Below are 14,549 nucleotides of genomic sequence, written 5' to 3' on the forward strand. Positions count from 1 at the left end.
ATTTAGAATGAGAGCAAATTTATTGCTCAAAACCAAAATATGAACACAAATACAAAACATATAAATTGTAATGAATCAATGTGTGGACGAAAACGAGACGATCAAAATCTCATCAAACCTATCTTTTACTGAATGAAAAGCTCAGATCTTTTCGTACACTTCACCTTAAAAAAAGTGACCCAAATTAGATCATGATTTCTAGACATTAATGAATGACCAACACAAAATAGATGGAAACGAATCTTTTGGTTAACAGTCCAAAAACAACTCTATACAGAGACATAATAATCTAAGTTTAGCAGTCAAAAAGTAGAATGATGTGAATCACCAGCCAAATATCAAGATACTTTTATATCATATCTCTAGCTCAATGTCTTTTCAGCTCAGAAAATGATTCTTAACCATATACTAACCTGATTATGTTCATCAAAATTGCTCAAGATGATAGAGTGGATTCATGACCTGGTATTTCATGATGCAGTTTGTGACCTGCTCAGCAAAGTATGGTGGCATCATGATGCAGTTTATGACGAGAATCATTATCATATTCAGCCTATGAAGTTGCTGAAAAGAGCAAGACAATGATTATAATAGCTTGTATGATAATTTATATCCCAAATACACGATCTTAGAAAGTCTTGAACATACAATTTCAATTGAATCCGATGTCCCTTCTGCAGATAAACAGAACTATCTTCTAACTAAAAGATGAATTCCAGACAAATCTTTAAGAGCATGATTTATTCAAGTAAAACAGTAATTCAAGGTAAAAAGAGTTGGTAAAAGTTATCTTATTGAGATCTAATACGACGTATGAGAGAGATCAGGATCAGTTCCCAGTAAACATGATACAGACAACTTGCACAAGGGTAAAACTCAGAATCTCTCTCTAACACATTGTGGCAGCAGCAACAACTAAGAGCTGCTTCACACTGGAAGTTGCTTAGTAAGACTAACCTGATAAGTGGTCATTCTGTACCTATGCCAGTGGTTAATGGCAAAGTGGAAATTTTACGTCTGACCAGCTACAGATCCTCTAAGAGACAGCTAAAATCACTCTAAAAGCACTTACTGGCTATCGGGTTCGCTCGAATGCTTCTTGTTCCAACTACCTGGACCTGCTTTTCTTTCCCCTCTCTTTCTCTTGTTCCTAGGAAAGTTGATATCTGAAGCTAAACATTTTTTAAGAGCTGATTGTTCGTCAGAGACCAAAGCTTTTCCCATAGGATCAGGTTGTGTAGTTGGAACTGAGCTGAGACTGGTGCCTTCACTTTGCTTGCCTTTTTCTGGTTTTTCATGTTTTTCCACGGGCTGTGCAGCAATCGTGTCATGTGTGTTTCTCTCTGCCTCAGCCAACTCATTGGGTATCAGCACATTAGTAACAATCTGCAAAAGGTTGGTTAAGTTTGATGTTTGAAAGCAGGAATCGATTGATTTACTACTTCAGAGAAAGGCAGTGTCCATGTGACAGAAATTCACATGAACAGTATAGCTTCTTAAGAGCTAAAAAATCTATTCTCATGAAAACGAGTAGTTAAAAGATGTAAATTTCATTTCATAGACATGCAATACGTTAATGAGGTCAAATGAAGAAAGACCATGAGACAGAAGTCCAAGCGTGCAATATCATTCTCATGAAAGCAAGTAATTAAGAGATCTATTCCATATACATGCAGTATATCAAAGAGATCAAAGAGATCAAAGGAAGAGGAGACCAAAATTTTCCAGAAATTTGTTAGAAGATGAAGGAACAGGGGATGGAACCCTGTACCTCTGCATGCAGAGCTGGTTCTAACATTTGAGCTACATCCCCTAATGTGGAGAAAGGTAAAAGAAAGTACAGAAAAAGTAAAACAACCAGATGACTTCTTTGTAACTGAGGGAAGAAATGACCATTTTTAATATAAACGTACTTCAAAAAGAAAAAGGCAAACATATTTGGCAGATTTCACACTAAAAATTGTCTCTAGCATCACATCATCAGAAAATGGTGTAAGAGAAAATTAATTAGCTCGACATCAAGAATTCTTACATCCTCAGTTGAATCCCCAATTTGTGGTAGCGGAATTGAAAGCTCTGTAGCAGTCAAGAGACCTACTGTACTTTCAATAATATCAGGGACTAGTATTGCCTCCCCATAGCTTGAAATAGCACTTTCAGGCTTCATCAGCTCACCAATATCACACTCTGATATATGTTGAGTTGAGGCGCCCATAACTCCAACTGATAATTCTCCATTACCAGCTGAGAACGTAGGAGTAGGGGCAGAGCTGGTCTGTGCCTCACAAGGTGCAAGAAGGCTCAGATTCTCTGAGGAAGAAAATTTTGAAGCATTTTTGGACATCACCTTATCCATTTGACCCTTTAGCTTGTGAAGTCGAGAGTGCACCACCTCAATTTTCCAGAGAACTTGCTCCAAAGAACTATTAGTGTCTCTGAACTCGAGAACAGAGTCATTATTAATCCCAAATTTGTCATCAGAATCAGCATTTTTCTCCATTTTCACTGATCCAATAATAACAGAAAGCCAACTTTCAGTTTCAGAATATTTAAGTATGAAGAATTTAAGGATGGTAACTAAACCAAGAAAGAAGCAAAAGAATGAAATGCAAACAGCCGGTCTGTTTATTAATCAGAGATTAAAATAAGATAAATATTCAATTGTTCAATTGGGCATATTAGTCACGATATGATAGAGAAGAGGATACTTAAGTTAAATGCATTTAAAACTACACGAGTAGGAAAAAGTATATTATTGTTTGAACGAACATTCTCTTTAAGCTTTTAGAGAGAGAATGAAATAGAGTTTTTTGGTCCAATGTATAAAACAATTGAATATTGCCTTTATTCAATATACTACTCGCCAAGCTCAAATATTCGGTGCAAGTGTCTTGCTTGACCTTCCCATTGGCTATCGTCACCAATAAATATTGCATACCATATAAATAATACAGGTAACAGCAGAAATACTTTACCTGGATTAGCAAATTCATCGGCTACAGAAGTACCATCTAGTTCAGCTTTCTTATTTTCTGTATTAAAAAACAAAAGTTACCAAACGATACAATTGCAGTTAGAGAGAGAAGGAAGGTGAAAAAACAAGTTATAACTAGAGGGATAAAGCTGATACCATAGTAGGAAAAAAGGTTATGCTGTGACATATAGGATGATATATCATTTGTATCTTCAGCTCTCTTTCGTTTTCTTCTCTTCATTGCCTTTCTTCTATAATATGGGCTAGAAAATGGAAATGCTTTTGAAGAAAAATCCTCCATTGTTGGATCAAGGCCTAAATTCTTTCCTTGTTCATATACTGCAAGTGCTCTGGAATATTTCAATGCCTGTGACTCAATTTCTTTAATTCTCAATTCTGTCCACTTGCAGCGCCACATTAGAGGGCGGATGAAATTTTGCCAGTGATTTGTTAACTTCCTCTTCCTACAAACGAGCAGAGCCAGTTGAACAAGCTTTAATCAAGACAAAATATATATATATATATATGAAAGAGTACATAAGACCACAAAGAGATCGGCAACACAGGCTAAAAGTCCAATATTTTGAACTTGTACCTTGGACACTAAGCACTTAAGATATCTTTGCATAGGGAATGAAATTCTATCAAGGCCAATAAAATTGAGAATGAATTTTATCACAACCAAAATATCTTCTAAGCCCACATACATGTATTTAAAACTTTCTATTGAAGGTATGTAAGTCATTGCTTTTACATAAAAGCCCATCTATCATTACTTACATTTATCTCAAATATTATTTAAGTCTTCAACCGCCCATTAGTTAACCTGTCAAATGATACAGTTTCTCCATTTAAGAATGGAAAGTGATATCTCCAACAGAAACCATCAACTACCTAAATAGGTTCACTGAACGCATCCTTGATGGAAATATCAAATCTTCGAATAAATGCTATCCACCTATGATGTATGCAGGACATGTTCTTTTGCCCATTTTAAAATTTTGCTTTGTTTTTCCTCTTCCGTAGTTGTTTTCTTACCCCCAATTGATATTCTTGACAGTTCCTAAGGGAAAGGTTGCTAAATTAAGCATTGCAGCCATCCCATTCCTTCTATTGGGGCTTACGGTTTGAGACACTCAAAAGGGAGGAGGTGGTGCTAAATTTCATGAATGCAATCAGAAAATGGCCTATACAAAAAAAAAAAAAAAATGCATATTCCAATTTTCAAAGATCAGGTGTTTATAATTTATAGATGTCATTAAGTAGTGCAACCAAGACCAACTGAAGCGTTCCAGAAAAGTGAAAAGCAAGGGTATCATGTTAACTCAGAATCATGCAACTTTCATTTAGTTTTTCTTATAACAAAATATATACGATAACTCTAAAACATAGATTATAATTGCAGCCAAAAGAAAAAGGGACCTTATTGGAAGTGCACTGCTAAATGAACCAAATGCGGGTGGCAAGCCAATGTCTCCAAAAAATTGAGTTTCTACTTCTCCTTCGTTGAATTCTGCACAATTGTCTGTATCAGATGTCTCAGCAAATGAGCTTGAATATTCAGTTGCATCAGGGTCTTCTTTCCCACAAAATTTGGGATCAGTTTTATTTGAACATTCAATTATATCAACCTCTAAATCCTCCCGGCACTTCGCTTTGCTATGAGTTTCCATTCCCAGAAACGGTTCACCAGACTAGCTCCTCCCCCTGCCCTTCCCACATGAATTTACCATGAAAATCTCCTACTTAATACGTGCAGCATTTTCTTTAATCCATTGTCTAGTGCAGATATAGGTCCACCAATGGCTAAGAAATGACACTAGGTTCTGTCAAAAAAAAGTCCAAAATAAAACGTATTTATACACCATGAAATCAAATTTAATTAGGTCATAGTGGACACTGAATTCAATGTGCAAGATTTAAACTGGCACTCCATTTCACATCAACTATGCAAACATTTACATGACAAATAAATCCCACAACCTCATGATACCTTATCCCCAATAATTCAATGGTTCCTAAGTCATCCCATACTAGTCACTTAAACAACGCGCTACCAATCCTTAAAAACGAGAAGTTAGGGGTGCTAATTCTTTCTTATGTAACGGAACAACAGACCCACAAATCCTTTACAGTGACAATTGTTTCAAGTTCTTCATAAGTCAAGTTCGAATGATTCTCGTCTAGCTTCACAAAAATAAGCAGCCTAGAAAACACTCAAAACTTCCCGCATCTTGTAAATCAAATTTGCGCAACAATAGAGCCTAAATTAGAACTTCTAGCAGACTAATTACGCTGAACATCCATTATTTCACTAACAAATCGAACACCAAAAGCTGCACTGTTCTTTCATCTTAATTCCATCCCAATTTAAAATTCAAACATCAGACAGTTCACTTCAGTAAATTCAGACCAAAACATGCAAAAACAATCCACGTAGAAGTTCACACAATAAAGAGAAGAAGAAAAAAAAACAAAACCAGACAAAAAAAAAAACCAAAATCATAGCACCTCACACATTCAGTACAAAAGAACTTTACCCAAGAACACCAAGAAAATGCGCAAATGAACTTGAATTTCCAAACCCAGAAACAGCATCACCTCAAAGATCCCATAAGAACAAGGAAACAAAATGATTACAGAACACGGGTCAGAGGACAGGAACAGAGACAGAAAATGCAGCAGGCCCAAGAAGGGAAAGAAGCAGAGGAGGGCAGAGAGAGTAATGTAGAAAGGCGAGGGAGTGAAGGAAAGAAAACTATGGGGGAGCAATGAAACGAAAGAGAAGAAGAGAGACAAGGAGAGACGAGAAAGGCGGGAGCGCGGGAGAGAGTGATCAGAGAGAGAAATTTCGGCGCGGCTAGAAGAAGAGAGAGGTAGCAGAGAAGTTAACGTTATAAACCTAAACCCCATAAGCGTTTAGCTTTGCATTAACGGAGGGAATAAAACATTTCCCGCTTATACTTCGCACGTGCTAAATCTGTTCATCAATTACTCCATTACATTATATTTTATACCCTCTTGATTTAATTTTATTAAATTAATGGATTTAAGTAAGATTAAGTTAATTAAATTATTGTCTTTTTAAAATATTTTTAATTTGTATGAACGAGGAATCAAATGGGTGTCTTGCACTGATGTTGGCTAAATCACTTACACTCTGATCACGCTGAAATAATTAATCGAGTTTGTAAGGAGCTTAGAACGCTAAAATAAGTAACCGGATGTTTTATGGCCAAGATTGCCCCCTAGGGGATCAACGAGGACGAGTGAGGTTGCTTACTGATATTGGGATCAGCCTAACATGTCTAAGGTTGACCCCCTAAGGGCCAAGGTTGACCCGCTAAGGCCCTTTCTAGAGAGCTAAGGTCAATCTCTATGGAGGCTTATAACGACTAGATCGATAGAGTATATAATATGGTCGTATTTACATTTTCTTTTATATCCAACATTTGACGTAACAATTTTGTAGCATTGGAGAATCCTGTCTTCATGGTTGAAATATCATGTGAAGGTACTTTTGATCTTGTTATGTTCTAGTCAACGAACACCAGCAGCCTCGGCGACTCGTCGTTCCTCTCGAGCAACTAGCATTTCATAATCCTGCAATATGGAATACACGACATCGATATGAACGCATATCATCGATATTTACACCTGTAGATGTATCTCCACCATTGCTGGAAAAATACTATCTAGGGAAAGGATACAACAAGAGGCAGGGAAATTACCTTCACAATAGCCTGTGCACAAAGCTTTCCTGAAAGAACAGCACCTTCCATAGAAGCTAAATACTTCTGTTTCGTGTAGTCGCCAGCTAAATAAAATCCCTCAATAGGAGATCGCTGTAAGGGGCGACACGGTTCACAGTCGGGCACCGTCTTATAAACGGACCTATAACCAATATCCAATTAGGCTGTCAATCAAAAACTGTACAGTACAAACAGTAGAACAATATATATGTATGCCAATTATTCTAGAAACGAGCGAGCAGACTCTCGGTTAACGATTCTACGTTTACCTTGGCGTTTTAACGACGTGGTACTTTACTATCTTCGCTCTGCTCTGATCAGCTGAAATTTCATCAGGAAATAGTTTAGCTAGCTCCACCATTGTGGCATCAATAATTTCGGGGTCACTCCGGGAAATCCACTCTTCTGCAGGTGCGAAGACTAGTTCCAACATGGACTGGTTCGGATTGTAATATTCCTGTGTCAACAAAACATTTGACAATATCACAGCTGGTCGGGATACTAAACGACCAGTGACGAGGATATCGAAAGCTCTAAAATATACCTTGCATGTGACTGACATGTCAGCATAAACACTAAGAAGCGGACTCCTGCATTCAGGTAAAGAAATACAAAATACTTAGTGTCTAGGGTAAATGTAACGGCCCAAGCCCACTGCTAGTGGATATTGTCCGCTTTAGCTCGTTATGTATCACGTCTGTTAGGGAGAGGCTTCCACATCCTTATAAGAAATGTTTTGTTCCCCTCTCCAACTGATGTGGGATCTCACAATCCACCTCATCTTGGGGGCCTAGCGTCCTTGCTAGCACACCGCTTAGTGTCTGGCTTTGATACCATTTGTAACAGCCCAAACTCACCGCTAGCAAATATTGTCCGCTTTGGCTCGTTACATATAACCGTCAGCCTTATGGTTTTAAAACGCGTCTATTAGGGAGAAGTTTCCACATTCTTATAAGGAATGCTTTGTTACCCTCTCCAACCGATGTAGGATCTCATAATCCACCTCCTCTTGAGGGGCCAGCGTCCTTGCTGGCACACTGCTCAATGTCTGGCTCTGATACCATTTGTAATAGCCCAAGACCACCGCTAGCAGATATTGTCCGTTTTGGCTCGTCACGTATCGCCGTCAGCCTCACAGTTTTAAAACGCTATCAGGGAGAGATTTCCACATCCTTATAAGAAATTCTTCGTTCCCCTCTCCAACCGAGACGGAATCTCACAATCCACCTCCTCTTAGGGGCCCAACGTCCTTGCTGCCACACCGCTCAGTGTCTAGCTCTGTTACCATTTGCAACAACCCAAGCCCACCGCTAGCAGATATTGTCCGTTTTGCCTCGTTACGTATCGTCGTCAGCCTCACAGTTTTAAAACACGTCTGTTAGGGAGAAGTTGCCACATTCTTATAAGGAATGCTTTGTTACCCTCTCCAACCGATGTAGGATCTCACAATCCACCTCCTCTTGGGGGGCCAGCGTCCTCGCTGGCACACCCCTCAGTGTCTGCCTCTAATACCATTTGTAACACCTCAAGCCCAAGCCCATCGCTAGCATATATTGTCCACTTCGGCTTGTTACTTATCGCCGTCAGCCTCATAGTTTTAAAACGCGTCTATCAAGGAAAGATTTCCACATCCTTATAAAAAATGCTTCGTTCCTCTCTCCAACCGACGTGGGATCTCATGTTTTCACGTAAACTTACCACCTAAGATATTAAATTTAACATGCTTGTGGACTAGCTTATTGGTTTAATCGATCTTTCTTTCGCTTTCCGGGGTTATAGTTTGCCCAAGAACAGTACATTATGCAATACAAAAACAGTGCTATCCTCTAAAACAGAACAAGCTAACACGAATAAAGAAAGCACCTGCTAAAAAGTAAGTGATCATATGTGTTCTTCAGTTTCCTATCAAACCTGCAAACAAAAATAACATCACCGTATTACTGATAATAGAAAACCACACACATTTTATTACATAGTTACTGAGATATGAATGAATCTCAGAGAGGTAGAGGGTACTATTACCATATATGGACATTGATAACTGGAACTCCAACCAATTTTTCCAGCTTTTTGAAGTATGTAATCTTTTTCCAGTCATTAGGCAAAAGAAGCTTGAAGATATCAACTGATTGAACAGATGGATATCAATTTAAGTGAAGTTCAAGAATTATAAGACATTACCAATAAGTATGCTACTCACCAGGAGTGGCAAAGACATATGCATCTCCTTCAATTACATTCCCATCGCTTAACAAGAACTTTTTCACTGTTCCATCGTTGTTTAACTCGATTTTTTGTATCCTTGAATTAAGTCGCACTTCGCCACCCAATGATCGAATATGCTCGACAATTGGCTCGCAAAGTCTCTCGGGTGGATTTCCATCCAAGAAAGCCATCTTAGAGCCATGCTTTTCCTAAAGGAATTACATGTATGAGAATTAGAGAGGGTCAGTAGCAGAAAGGAATGCTATGAACTTTGTAATGGTGTGAACATTTACACCAATGAAATAGATTCAATAATCTTATTGTGCAAAGAAATAATCATACCTGAAGAAATCGATTCAGAGCAATCAAAATGCATTGCATAGAAAGTTCATCGGGGTTAATGAAATTTAGAGCCTTTGACATAGCAATAAACACCTCAGTTGTTACACGATCAGGTACTCCCTAGAAAACAGCAAAAGTAAGTGCCAAAGAAGGCATTGTTTTAGCAAAACTAGTGATTTATCACACTGTAAAATCAACGTTATGGATAGAATCCAGAGAAAGAATTCTGGTTTACGATCTCCTCCTCGTAATCTATCATGTGCAATCAAGCCATGGAAACATATTGTGAGATCCCACGTTGGTTGGAGAGGAGAATGAAGCATTCTTTATAGGGGAGTGGAAACCTCTCCCTAGTAGACGCGTTTTAAAAATGGTATTAGAGCCAGACACCAAGCGATGTGCCAGCGAGGATGTTGAGCCCCGAAGAGGGTGGACACGAGGCGGTGTGCTAGCAAGGACGCTGGACCCCAAAGAGGGGTGGATTGGGGGGTCCCACATCAATTGGAAAAGGGAACGAGTGCCAACGAGGACGCTGGGTCTCGAAAGGAGGTGGATAGGAGGTGGATTTTGAGATCCCACATCAGTTGGGGATGAGAACAAAGCATTCTTATAAGAGTGTGGAAACCTCTTCCTAGCAGACGCGTTTTAAAAACCTTGAGGGGGGAAGCCTGAAAGGGAAAGCCCAAAGAGGACAATATCAGCTAGCGGTAGGCTTGGGCCGTTACATTTCCATTGGCAATGGTAACACCTAGAATCTGAGATCTTCGTCTTAAAATCTATGTTGCTCAGAGATTCCATACAAGATTATGGCATTCCAATCATACCCGACTTCTCATCCACTCTTGCACAGTTAAATTATCTTGAGCCTCGACATAAGATTGACCACCAAGCATTGCTGGCAAGAGCCCGATCGCAAATTTAATTTTCTCCGGCCACGTAAGCATCTCATTGTTCCTTAAAATGGCCCATATCCCTGCCAGTAATTCTCACATTTTAGGAAACATGGATTGGTTGTATCACAAAATATTTCAAGAGACCAGACACAGGAAACAAGCACATGAAGTAATGCATACAACCAGCACCATTCGCACATGCCTACCATTTATGGGTGCAGGAAGTACTTCAGGGAAATCGAATCGACTGAACTCCCCCGGCTTGTTTGGCATAGCAAATATCATTGAATGTTCCTTCCACTGCAACCGGTCGTTGATTCCAAGTTCCCCGAACAAGTTCTGCACATTGGGATAAGCCCCAACTTTCCAGCAAGAAAAAAGAAAGGATCTGAAATTAGCATCCCAACTTTCTAACGTCAACTGGTCGTATAAGCATGAGGAACATAAATTATCGGGATAATACTTACAAAATATGTGCAGGCCAGTCTCGTACCAGTCTCCATCGTTATCTTTCCAAGCAGCTACCTAGAAAGAGCGAACCAAATTTTATAGGAAAAATCAAGATTCCACAAAAAGAGTTATGCTTACAATAAAATTTGCAGGACTGCCTCAAAGATAAACTTGAGTCGCCATACAAATAGAAAAAAAAGGAAAATCCCGGTAAACCGTGATGAAAATGCCAACTAAGGGAGTCGTCAAAGAGGTGGAGGAAGTAACAGTGTTACCACTGACACTCCTTGTAAGATCCCACATCTGTTCGGAAGGAGAACGAAACATTCTTTATAATGACGTGGAAACCTCTCCCTAGTAGACGCGTTTTAAAAATCTTGAGGGGAAGGCCGAAAGGGAAAACCCAAAGAGGACAATATCTGTTAGTGGTGGGCTTGGGTCGTTATGCTCCTATATATGATAATTGTTATCTAAAAAACTAGATACGTCGCTATGTTAAGTGAAAATCTAGACGGTTGGCCATACATAATGGAATGTCGCTTTGTTTGAATCGACAGTCCCATGAAACAGCATGGATGATCAAAGATGTTACATTTCTCATGTTGCCACGCCGAAAAACGTAACCTTCTAGTACGACCCTTGGCTTACTTTAGCCACATCCTACACCAAAATTAAAGAATACAAGAAACGAGCCAGAAAGTACGAAAAACGAGACCAAAAACTAACTACAAAAAGAGACTTTAATCCAAAAGAACAAGAAATACCCACAAGGAAGCATGACTAATGCCCACAAGGAAGCATTAAATATAACAAGCTCTCAAACCTCCTCATCCTATCACTACTTTCCCGAACGAGCTCATGAGAATTCAAGGTATAATCGAACTCATTCCTATTGTCTTGGAAGTTTTGATGTCGAAAGCGGGGGGATGAAGAAAGAGAATTTTGTGTGGTTTCCCTTGTTTTGACTGTGAAAAAGAATAAGAAATAGGTTACAGAGTTCAGGCAGGAGAAAGAACCAAGTATCGAAGAGTCGGGGTCCAATTGTGTGTTTTTATTCCACATAATAGTGCCTTGAGAAGCCTTACTCGCCCTGCAATAAAGCAGTTACGGAAGGAAAAGAGAAGGCTAGAAGTAGAAGTATTAGGATCGACCCTTTTCGCATCTTGCGGAGATTAAGACAACTATAGAAGTTGGAAGGAAGCCCGGAATCTCTGGTACTTTCAACTTCATGATTGTATTCCATTACAGGCTGAGCACGGCCTCTATCCGCGGACCCGATGAAACAAATGGATGGGCTACATCGGAAAGGGCTCCGGTCCGAGATACCCTTGTTTATCCTTCACTATATTTAAAATGGAATACAAAATTCCTAGAATAATATAACTATAGAGTCAATAATGAACATGACATTAAGATGACAACAAGACAAGGAACTCAACCAGGAAACAATATTGTTTTCAGCAGGCATACCTTCCCACCTAAAACGTCTCGAGCTTCTAGTAGAACAGGTATGTGGCCAGCATCTGCCAAATATTTTGCTGTCGATAAACCAGCCAATCCTATACAGTTCAAAAGCATAATTATACCAACCAATATAAAGAAACGAACTAACACGTTCTATAATCGGTATCATCTATCTCGTTTTCGATAAGAAGTTCAGTCAAGCTAGGCAAGCGAGTTCCTGACCTGCACCAGCAATCACTATTTTCAACGGTTTACTTGGACGTTTAGAAGTACGAAAACTCGCAGATAAGGACGCTGCTTCAATGAAATTAACAGTATCATCAATCTGTGGTCTAGGGTAATCCACACAAACTACCTGTTCATGAAAGAAAAAGATAACAGTAACTAATTCCATTCAACGACGTCGAGAGAAACAAAATAGTCTTCGATGACGAACCTTTAGAGGTGGAATCCCCTTGGCCAGTTTCCTATTAACATGTCTGGCAGAAACTTTCAAACCTTCGCCCACAAACTCACTACCCCAAAATGCTAAGGCATTGCTTTTCTCACAAGTAAATGGAGAACAGCATCTTGATGTTGATTTTGGGATGCCCTTTTGGCACCTCAAGTTCAGAGCAGAGACAGACCCACATAGTGACATTTCACCAAAAATCTCACACAAGCTCAGAAATGGAAGCAGACAACAACTAATCCTTCAACGGAGACCAAGAATTTCAGAACCAAAATCAAAAGACACTAATAGCACATAAACGGTACACCACAGAGCAATAAATCCACTTCTCCGGCCACCACGGTTCTAGGTTACACTCTGACAAGCAATGATATCAAAAACAACACCGTCCATATCAATTCTACGAAAAGGGTATATCAAATATCCAAAGAAAACGATGCAATCGAAGTGGGGGATGAAAACCCATGAAGAAATCATCACTTACCCGCTGAGAAATGGGCAGATTAGAGTAGGCAAGCACTCCGATTGTGTTCAATGGAAAATGAAAGTGGTAGTGGCGGATGTGGGCAAAGCACTTTCCTACACATCTTCTTTCACAGACTGAAATTGGGCGGTTTCCATTTTCGGCTCTTATCCCCCCATTGTGATGAAAGCCTGTTTGGTCGTTTCCCAGCTACGTGGCTTTGCCTGCCCTTCAAGCATATTCTGGTTGGTTCATTTCTCTCATTAATTTTTAATCCACTTTCGGTTAATCCATACTTATTGTATGTTCTGTATATAATCACGTTGGATTTAACATTGAAACTTAATATCTCAACCAACAGCTCAAAATTTTAATTTCCCACCTCCAAATATTGCTAAACTCGAAACCAAAACTTTAAAGATCAATTTTTTACGAATAATTTTAAATTTGTAAGCAATTTATCGAGCCTCTTCTATTATTAATTTGACGGGTTTAAATTTTTTGTGGTATTTAAGTGAGTTAGAACATCAATTTAAAAGACGAAATTTTAATATACGTTCACTGTATTAAAATTTAATTCATACACTTACATTAAGCAATTTCTCATGTATCAATATATTAACGTGTTAGACATGAATCATAATAAAATAGCGGACAAATAATAAATAAAATTCCTATTTCAAATTTATTATATTTGTCTTCTTTTAATTTTCATTAATATCATATCATTGCAAATAAATAGAAAAATTCAGATCTAAAGACGTAAATATCCGAATTTCTCATACTTAAATGTCGCTAAAATAAAAGAACCTTTGACCATTTTGGTCTTTTGACACTTAACTATAAATAATAAAATAAATACATCAAATGAATTGAAAAAACGAACAGAGGGAGAAAAGGAAGATGGGCTTCAGCAAAGCGCTGGTACGGCGAACGACGGCCGGTTGGCTGCGGAGAAATCAGTGGCCGGGACCTTTGGGGCTGGGGCCGGACGACAAGCGGCCGAGCCAACACGACACCGTATTCTTCGCATGCTCGTACGCCGACGGGTACATCTCCAAGTGATTGGCGCTCGCAAAGTCTCCGGGCACTATTCTGGCGGCGTCAACGGCGGGACTGTTGCTCAGAAACGCCACAGCGACAACGAGGATCATTAAAACAACACCCAATTTTCCGAAATTCATTTTGGGGGTCTTTGACTTGAAGTCGGATCTGGAATGAAGGTAAGGTGTTCGACGATTTGTCTGAGAGAAGTTTTAGTTCAAAGAAGTGGATAGTGAGATGAAGGGAAGGTGTTTGATGATATGTGTGAGAGAAATTGAAGTTGATATGTGGTTGTTTGATGATTTTGTTTGGAGAAGTTGAAATATTTATAGGTGAAAATTGAAATGGAAATGGAAATAGGTGGGAGGGTTGGTGTTTGAATGGGCATTGTTGGTGGGAAAAGAGATGTTAGAGAGAGTAGTTTACGTGTTGACCAAGGAGTAAAGACATTTACCTGGTGTTGTTCTTGCTATGGCGTTTTACTCTGCAATTGATCTTCAAGCTCGTGTAT

At 39.1% G+C, this 14,549-nt stretch overlaps 2 protein-coding genes across 3 annotated transcripts; both read right to left on the reverse strand.

Annotated features, from left to right (window-relative positions):
* Positions 1-582: 582 nt before the first annotated feature.
* Positions 583-5,853, reverse strand: LOC111439133. 2 transcript variants are annotated; one of them, XM_023076873.1, is made up of 6 exons: positions 5,515-5,853; positions 4,397-4,487; positions 3,131-3,438; positions 2,976-3,032; positions 2,033-2,505; positions 583-1,386 (listed from the first exon to the last, which is right to left on the reverse strand). In XM_023076873.1, the coding sequence occupies exons 1-6, from the start codon at positions 5,570-5,572 to the stop codon at positions 1,069-1,071; spliced, it is 1,305 nt and encodes a 434-aa protein (XP_022932641.1). In that variant the 5' UTR covers positions 5,573-5,853; the 3' UTR covers positions 583-1,068. The 2 variants fall into 2 exon arrangements, with proteins under 2 accessions (XP_022932641.1, XP_022932640.1); XM_023076872.1 differs by having other exon boundaries at positions 4,397-4,800.
* A 334-nt stretch (positions 5,854-6,187) lies between these two features.
* On the reverse strand, positions 6,188-13,188 carry LOC111439193 (phytoene dehydrogenase, chloroplastic/chromoplastic-like). The gene is made up of 15 exons (XM_023076964.1): positions 13,016-13,188; positions 12,517-12,888; positions 12,303-12,435; positions 12,087-12,175; positions 10,634-10,691; positions 10,373-10,528; positions 10,098-10,246; positions 9,274-9,393; positions 8,927-9,140; positions 8,749-8,851; positions 8,590-8,637; positions 7,271-7,316; positions 6,996-7,183; positions 6,706-6,868; positions 6,188-6,577 (listed from the first exon to the last, which is right to left on the reverse strand). The coding sequence occupies exons 2-15, from the start codon at positions 12,718-12,720 to the stop codon at positions 6,515-6,517; spliced, it is 1,734 nt and encodes a 577-aa protein (XP_022932732.1). The 5' UTR covers positions 12,721-12,888; positions 13,016-13,188; the 3' UTR covers positions 6,188-6,514.
* Between the last annotated feature and the right edge of the window lie 1,361 nt (positions 13,189-14,549).

This window comes from Cucurbita moschata, unplaced genomic scaffold (genome assembly GCF_002738365.1).
Source record: "Cucurbita moschata cultivar Rifu unplaced genomic scaffold, Cmos_1.0 Cmo_Scf00086, whole genome shotgun sequence".
Lineage (NCBI taxonomy): Eukaryota > Viridiplantae > Streptophyta > Magnoliopsida > Cucurbitales > Cucurbitaceae > Cucurbita > Cucurbita moschata.